Source organism: Nannospalax galili, unplaced genomic scaffold (genome assembly GCF_000622305.1).
Source record: "Nannospalax galili isolate Female #2095 unplaced genomic scaffold, S.galili_v1.0 scaffold237, whole genome shotgun sequence".
NCBI classification, from domain to species: Eukaryota; Metazoa; Chordata; class Mammalia; order Rodentia; family Spalacidae; genus Nannospalax; species Nannospalax galili.
In genome coordinates this window covers 1,459,624-1,467,877 of record NW_008339924.1, presented here as the reverse complement: position 1 = coordinate 1,467,877, position 8,254 = coordinate 1,459,624, and the positions used below count along the sequence as shown (strand labels likewise).

At 54.2% G+C, this 8,254-nt stretch overlaps 1 protein-coding gene across 4 annotated transcripts in view; it reads left to right on the top strand.

Annotated features, from left to right (window-relative positions):
- The first annotated feature begins 4,996 nt into the window (after nt 1-4,996).
- Mapk11 (mitogen-activated protein kinase 11) overlaps nt 4,997-8,254 on the top strand; it is a 7,310-nt gene continuing 4,052 nt past the window's right edge. Inside the window, exons 1-2 of one of the 4 annotated variants that reach the window (XM_008834739.3) lie at nt 4,997-5,209; nt 8,093-8,222. In XM_008834739.3, coding sequence (XP_008832961.1) covers nt 5,094-5,209; nt 8,093-8,222 — 246 coding nt within the window. In that variant the 5' untranslated portion in view covers nt 4,997-5,093. Of the gene's footprint in view, nt 5,210-7,729; nt 7,796-8,092; nt 8,223-8,254 lie in introns of those variants that run through there. The other 3 variants (XM_008834743.3, XM_008834740.3, XM_008834742.3) reach the window with 3 other exon arrangements.

Here is an 8,254-nt window from a genome sequence, read left to right as displayed (position 1 = left end):
TTTGCCTCCTGCAGCCTTCAGCCCCCCTCCCCACTTAATCTTGACCTGGACCTCTAAGCCATACAACAGGAGGGTTTCTTCTACTTTTCACACCTGTATCTGTGGGAGTTGGTTCTCTCGCCTCCATGTGGGTTCTGGGAATCAAACTCAGATCATCACGTTTGATGGCAAGCACCTTTACCTACTGAGCTACCTGGCTGCCCCTCCAAACTTATTTTCTACGGTGTGGCCAAGATAGTACTTTACAGCTCATATTTAGTAAGCACTTGTATATGAAGATCTTGCAGACACTGAGGCCTGAGTTTGAGATCAGCTTCTGTTCAGTGTCACAAGCTGCTCCAAGATGACTCAGGATACAAAGTTCATGGTCAAGAGTGAGTGGTACAATGGGAGTCCAAGAATCTGTTAGTGGGAAAGGGGATTGTTCCCAGTCCCCACGTGCAGAGCAGAGATGTAGAAAGTGCTCTAGTGTTCGTATAAGTTAGGCTGAGATGTGCACACAGAGCCTCATTCATTCCATAGGTTCTTAGAGGGCCCACCCTACTCCAGGCACTGTCCTAGGCATAGAACCCAGCAAGAAGCTGGAAAGTGGCTCTATCCTTATGGAGCCTCCCCACATTTAGGGTAGTGCCACATCAGGAAGTCAGGTAGTCCAGTTTTATTTTTGGCTTGATCCAAATGCTTATGTCTCTGTCCCATCCATCTGAACTATTCCCAGCATGTACTGACTGGCACATCCTATGCCTGAGGAGTCTTGATGAGAGGACCACAATTTATTATGACAGCTGTCTCTCCCAAGAAGGGGTACAAGACCAACAACCAACATCCCCTAACACAGGGGTCCCTGAAGGGATACTGCTACTATGACCCAACACAGCTCTCTCCCAGAGACCTGGCTGGCCTGGAAACCTGAACAAGTGCCTCTAAGAGCAGGGGAGAGGGAGTCATGTCTGGGAGTGCAGAGCTTGGGTTAGGGAGCTGGGAACCTTGAGGCCTGGATTCAAGAATGGATCTCTGAAGATCATCTTTGGCTCTTCCCACACGACAAGAACACTGCCAGGCTTGGGAGTGGTTGGCAGCCCCAACTGATCCCAGGTGAGTGTCCACCCTGACTCCTCACGTTCCTTAGAGGACAGATAGGTGTGTACAGAGATACAGGGCCTGTCCTGTATTGGGGAACAGCAAGGAGTAGAAACTTGCCTCTATGTTGGAGTGCTTGCAGGTAGGTAGACCCGCCTTGAGCTGGAGCAAAATGCCAACAGACCCAGGGGTGACCCATTGTCCTTCCCATTATGGCCTCATTTTCTTCCCAATGTACTGGAGAAAGGGAAGGAAGATGGGAAGGGGCTGTGGTACCCTTCATGTCCTTTCCCTGCATTAGCTCCTCCTGATAGATTTTCTTTTAGGAAGTGCTTTCTGATCACTGGTAGAGGTGGTCAGGGGATCTGAGAGGACACATTAAACTAGGGAACTGCCACAGCTGTCTAGTGAAGGGAGGGACTGGAGCACAGGGGGTAACAGACATGGAGAAAAGGGATTGGGTTATTTAGTGGTGATAATTACTGAATCACAGCAGAAGATGGAGATGGGGTTCCAGGGTTTTCCCACCCCCACCCCCCATAGTACTATCTTCTTGTCCCTGCCCCCAGGCTTCCTGGAGACTTAGATCAGCTCCCTGCCTATATCATCTCTCTGGAATGATTTCCGTACCCCCTGCCAAGTCCTGATGGTAGCTGTCCTTGAAGGGGAGCCTTCAGCACCCACCACCATCTGAAACTCAGGTGTCTATTCCCCTGTAGTGTTTGATCGATCCCACACACTCCCCAGAAGGTACCCTGGTACCTGTGGGTGGGCACACCAGGTGGAGGAGTGTCCAGAGCAGTTTGCTGAAGGATGAGCATCAATCACCATTGTATGAGAGCTAACCCTGGCCGGGCCCAACCTGTGGCTAACAATGGTCAGCTCTGACCACCAGGTCTTGGGGAGCAGCAGTCAGGGAGGTTGGTTGGGGGCTCTCCTGGGTAGGCAGCCATCTTTCTAACCCTTCAATCCAGTCCTCCACTCTGGGAGAGCCAAGGCTCAAAGCCTCCTGGAGACAAGGCAGGTCGTCCTGGGAACAGCCAGGCTTTGCCTGGCTGCTGTGTAGACAAAGGCCATTACCCTCCCCCCTGCTGGCTTGGCAGGCAAGGTTCCCACCACCCTCACCACCCCTGGCTAGGCTCCCACCTCCTTTCCTCCTGTGCCTTCAGCTAAAGCTCCATTAACTTTCTATAAAACCTCAACCCATGCCTGGGAAAGGTGCTGCCTGGGCTGGGGCCCTGGAGACTATAGCCCTGATTGGGGGCTGGGGCCCTCCAGGAGGACCACCTTGAGTGGGGCCTGGGACCACCATTAGGCTTTCCTGCTGGGCTCCCAGATGGAAAATGGTTCTCATAGGGGAAACTGACGTCAAGGATGGCCCAGGCTTGCCAAGGTTTTGTGAGAGGGGATGGGGTGAAGGGTTACACCTACTTCCTTGGCTACTTGTATGTAGCCCCCTGCCCCCACTGTATTTCAGGACTTGTGGCAGATGCCTAGTACTGCACTGACTTGTTTTAATTTGGTTGCCAATTCCTTTTGTGTGTGTGTGTGTGTGTGTGTGTGTGTGTGTGTGTGTGTATGAGCGTTTTGCCTGCATGGGTACCTGTGAAGGCATTGGATCTCCTGGAACTGGAGTTAAGAAAGGATGTTAGCTGCCCATGTGAGTCCTGGGTATTGAACCCTGGACATCTGCAAGAACAACTAGTGCTCTTAACAGCTGAACCATCCCTCCAGTCCCATTGCCAATTTAAAATTTATTTTTTGCATTATATTACCATTATTTTATTTATGATTTTGCTGGGCTGAGGGTCCAACCCAGGGCCTCATCCTGTTAGGTAAGTGCTGCTACATTCCAGCCATAATTTTTATTTAGTTCACATTAAAGTTTCGTGGGTTTTTTTAAATTATTTTTATTTTATATGTATGCATGTATTGCCTGCATGTAGGTAAGTGCACCCGAGTTGTGCAATGTTGGCGGAGGTCAAAAGAGGCTGTCGGATCCCCTGGGACTGGAGTTACAGACAGTTGTTAGCTGCCATGTGGGTGCTGGGATTTGAACCCAGGTATTCTGCAAGAACAGTGTTCTTAACCGCTGAGCCATCTCTCCAGCCCTGAGTTTTTTGTTTGTTTGTTTTTTTGGTCTTTTTGAGACAGGGTCTCCCTGTAGCCCCAGCTGTCCTGGAACTCACTATGTAGACCAGGCTGGCCTTGAACTCACAGAGATTCGCCTGCCTCTGCCTCCCAAGTGCTGGTATTAAAGGTGTGGGCCACCATGCCTGGCCTGGTTTTTATTATTTTTCATTTTATGTGTATGAATGTTTTGTGTGCATGTATGTAAGTGCATCACATGTGGTGCAATGCCTGTTGGGGTCATAAGACCGCCTCAGATCTTTAGATCTTTTGGAACTGGAGTTAGGGACAATTGTTAGCTGCCATGTGGGTGCTGGGAACTGAAACCCTGGTCCTCTGCAAGAGCAATAATTGCCAAGTGCTCTTAACCACTCTTAGTCATCTCTCCAGAACTTAACACTTTGCTTTTAAAAAGAAGTTCAGGGGGCTGGCGAGATGGCTCAGCGGTTAAGAGCACTGACTGCTCTTGCAGAGGACCCGGGTTTGATTCCTAGCACCCACATGGTGGCTGCAAACCATCCTTAACGCCAATTCCAATGCCTCTTCTGACCTCCGAGGCATTGCATGATACGGGTACACTCACATACATGCAGGCAATACACTTACACACATAAAATAAAAATAATAAATAAAAAATAATGAATATTTAAAAGGAAGTGCAGGCCAGCACGTACCTTTAATTCGAGCACAAGGGAGGCAGAGGCCAGCTTTGTCTACATGGCAAGTTCCAGGCTAGCCAGACTCAGAAGCCATTTCTGTACAGGGGGCAAGGCTCCTCTGATCCATGTTCACTGTCTTTTTTATTTTTTTAGTTTCCCGAGACAGGGTTTCACTCTGCAATTTAGGTGGCTTGGAATTCACTGTGTTGCCCTGAAGGCCTTGAAATTGCTGTGATCCTTCTGTACTAGCCTTCTGAACATTTAAATTGTAGATGTGACCCACCACACTAGACCCATCTTCACTTTCAAGTGGGAATAAACACGGACTTGCTGGAAGTGAGAGCATCTGCCCTGGGCATTGGGCGCTTGCTTGGGTGACAACTGCTAAGCTTCCTTGTGCTAGGGACCTGGAAAAGTCAAGGTTGGGGCCGATTCGCCAGTGACAGTGACTTCATAAAAAGGAAAAGTACCCAGTAGCCGGAAGGATCCATTTGGGGACCACACCTTGTGGCCCCAACCGTGCTGCTGCTGTCCCTGGTCCTGACTGGCCGGCTGGGAGACTCACCTCTTCCAGGAGTTGCTAAACCGAGGTTAGGACAAGAACCGGGGTAGGGGTAGACGCTGACCCGCAAAGGCCCTGTCACCAAGACAAATCTACCAGGAGGTGAACCACAGATGCCAAACAGAGGGGTCCTCCATGACGCAGGCTCCAACGCACCCCCTCTGGATCCTCAGAGGGGCCCTGGGCTAGCAACCCGGCGCTGGTTTTCAACCTAGAGCCTTTAGTTTTTCTTGGCTAGTGTTTTCTGTCTTGAGGGTATGCCCACCTCTTGCTCTGGCTCGCTTTTGACTGTTGTCCCTCATTTCTGAGGAAGCAGGCTGGGCAGGGGCCGAGGAAGGAAGGGCAGGGGGAGCGCGTGGCGTGCGGGAGGCGAAGGCGGGAAGCACCAGCGAGACCCTCGTCGCCCGCAGGGAAGGGAGGGCGGGTTTCCCTTTGTCGCCGTCCTGAAGCGCAGGAAGCCGCGCGTCAGTCTCCGGGAACCCCCGCTTCCCCGCCCCCCACCACCAGGCCGGGGAAATCCATTGGGCCTCCGCCTCGCGCCGCCGCCCCGCCCCGCCGCCCCCCAGCTCCGCGGTGCTCGCGCCTGCTGGGCGCGGGGCGCAGGGCGCGGGCCGGGTGCTGCGCGGGGCTCGGAGGCGCCCGCGCCGGCCGCCGCTGTGGACATGTCGGGTGCGCGTGCGGGCTTCTACCGGCAGGAGCTGAACAAGACCGTATGGGAGGTGCCTCAGCGGCTGCAGGGCCTGCGTCCAGTGGGCTCCGGCGCCTACGGCTCCGTCTGGTAGGGGCGGGGCATGGACCGGGTGGGAGCAGGGCGGGAACGTGTGCACGACCCTCGTGAGCCAGGCGGGGTGGCCGGCGTGGGGAGGGGCCTCGCCCTGCCTCCGCCCCCCACCTGCGCGCGTCCGAGAAACGAATGGGAGGGGGGGCGGAGGAAACTTTCCTGCCAGACTCCACTTGCTGGCAGGGAAGGGATCGTCTAATGTCCCCCAATCCCCGACCCCGAGTCTCCCCGAGCAGGGCCGAATCCTGCAGCATCACAGCTGGCTGGAGAACAGGTCTCTGAGGCCCCCAAATGTAGTAACCATTCGGGTTATTTTGGACAAGGGCTAAGCAACCCCAGTGTTTAACATGCACCCCCACCACCTCCTGGGTAGGTGCTAGTGTTTGAAAAAGGGGCGCCCAGCCACGGTGCGAGGACCTCTCTCCCTCAGCATCTAGCTCTCCCGTGGGCCCTGCCCCCTCCTTTAGTTTTCTAGAAGTCTCAGACTGCGGCTTGGGCCTAAACAGACACCTTGCAACACTCTTAAAATCCTTCGGGGCCTGTCCCAACTCTACCCCAGTTTACCTGACAACGGAACTCAGACTACCGCCCTGCAGCTAGGGCCTGAGGCCCAGAGGTTAGAGTCTTGTTTGGGGAGGGAGTACACATTGGGCTGAGGCCTGTTCCCAGGCACCTGGGTTTGGAAGGTGGTTGCAGATAGTCCTTGTTGACAGGCTGATCAAGGGTGTGGATATTGATATGTGCACCCCCAGCATGGGAAGGGGGTCCTTACCAAGGCCAGGAATCTGCTGTCCACAGGCAGGTCAGGGGGACAGGAAGGTGGAGGTTGCCAGGCTCTTGCTGGTTAGGGGCTTATCAGAGCCTCTTTGGAGGCTGGGTTCCAGAGCCTGCAGCAAAGGAAGGAGCTGAGGCTCAACTCTTGGATCTTGTTCTGTCATTTGCGTCATCAGAAGCCTGTCAGATCTGGCAAGGCTGTCTTCATCTCTAAAATTTCAAGAGCAGAAAGAGGATATAGGAGAGTAGGACAGTGCCCATAGGAGCTGTTCATGGTGGTGGGCCACATACCTGTACCTTGTAGCCCCAGCACACAGGTGGAGGTGGAGGATAAGTTCAAGGCCTCATGAGACCCTGTTTAAAAAATAATCAGGCCTGGCATGGTGGCACATGCTTTTAATCCCAGCATTCCGGAGGTAGAGGCAGGCAGATCTCTGTGAGTTGGAGGCCAGCCTGGTCTCCAAAGCTTATCCAGGACAGCTGGGGCTACAGGGAGACCCTGTCTCAAAAAGGCCAAAAAGGAGCCGGGTGTGGTGGCGCAGGCCTTTAATCCCAGCGCTCCGGAGGCAAAGGCAGGCAGATCTCTGTGAGTTCAAGGCCAGCCTGGTCTACACGGTGAGTGGTGAGTTCAGGGGGTGTTTCGGGCCCGGGGGGGGTAAAAAAAAAAAAAAAAAAAAAAAAAAAAAAAAAAAAAAAAAAAAAAAAAAAGACCAAAAAGGAAAAAAAAAGAAAAAAGAATTACTGGAAGATGGCCAAATTTTCCAAGTGAGACCTCGATCTTTTTCTCCACTGTATCTGTGACCCTGTGTTTGCTCAGTTGCACCACTGAGGTCAGTGATGAGGTGCCAGCTCCCTGTAACTTGATTGTACAGATACGGTCAAGCAAGAGGATCTGCTGCCCCATGGGGCCACTCCCCTCACAGGCCACCGCAGTTACTTGGACATTCCGCTAGTCATAGGGAAGCAGATTTCCTGCACTACTTTCTTGCCCCATGAGCATCCCAGACTTACCACATCTCATGCCCCTTGCCCCACCATGGGTATGGGGGGGTATCTTGTCTCCACCCACGGGATGTGTGTGCGTGTGTGTGTGTGTGTGTGTGTGTGTGTGTGTGTGCCCCAGGAGAAAGAGAAGAGGGAGAGAAGGAGCAAGAATCACCAGGGGAACAGGTTTTACAAAGGCTCTGGAGCCCACTGGGCTCCTTCAGTGGGGTCATAGCTGGCTCGGAGGGCAGGTGGGACGAGAGAGGTTGGGTAGAAGCGTTATCACCTGGTGGGAATCCAGGCCGCACCATAGCAGAGCTATGGGAACGGCAGGCTGGTCCAGGCCCCGCCCATATTGGGCGTGTCTCAAATTTGCATTTGAGGCTCTCCAGCGCTGGCTAGAGGAACTCAGTGTTCAGGACCCAGAGACCTCCTAACCTGAACATATCCTACCGTCCCGTTTTTCAGTTACAAATTGGTGGTGGTGGGGGGTGTTGGTTTTGTTTTCGTATTGCTTTGCTTTTGATGGGGCGTGGGGGATGGGGGGCAGAGTCTCACTAGGTTGGCCAGGCTGGCCTTGAACTCACCCCACTTCTCTTGCCTCCGTCTCCCAAGAAATGGGATTACAGGTGTAAGCCACCACAACCATCTTCCTTTACAAATTAGGATGCAAATAAACACCTCTGGAAACCTTTCCTTCCGTAATCTGAGACGTGGGGTTGGGGGTGCCCCGGGCTTTGAGGGGCAGCTCTAGAACTGGTGGATGAGCCTTCCTGTTCACTGTGTGCCCGGCGGAAGGATGCTTGCTGAAGGAGCATCCTTGGAGTATGGCTATTGCGTATTCCCACGCCACGACTTCACGGCGGGTGGGGCCCAGGCGTGGCGAGCGTCACGGGAGAAGAAACAGGCTCTGCCGGAGCACACTCCCGGGCAGTCAGCTCTAGAGGCCTTCTGGATGGCGCGAGAAGGGCGGCCTGGCGAGGGCGCAGGGCCAGCCGGGGGCAGGCGGGACTCAGCCTCTCAGGCCCGGAGCCCGTTGCGGAGGCCAGCGCCCGGCACCCCGCGCAGGGTGGGCTCAGGCCCGGCTCCCGCGCGCGTGACTCTCACTCTCCCACCTTGCAGCTCGGCCTACGACGCGCGGCTGCGCCAGAAGGTGGCGGTGAAGAAGCTGTCTCGCCCTTTCCAGTCACTGATCCACGCGCGGAGGACATACCGTGAGCTGAGGCTACTCAAACACCTGAAGCACGAGAACGTGAGAGGGTGGGCCAGCAGGGGACACGCCCG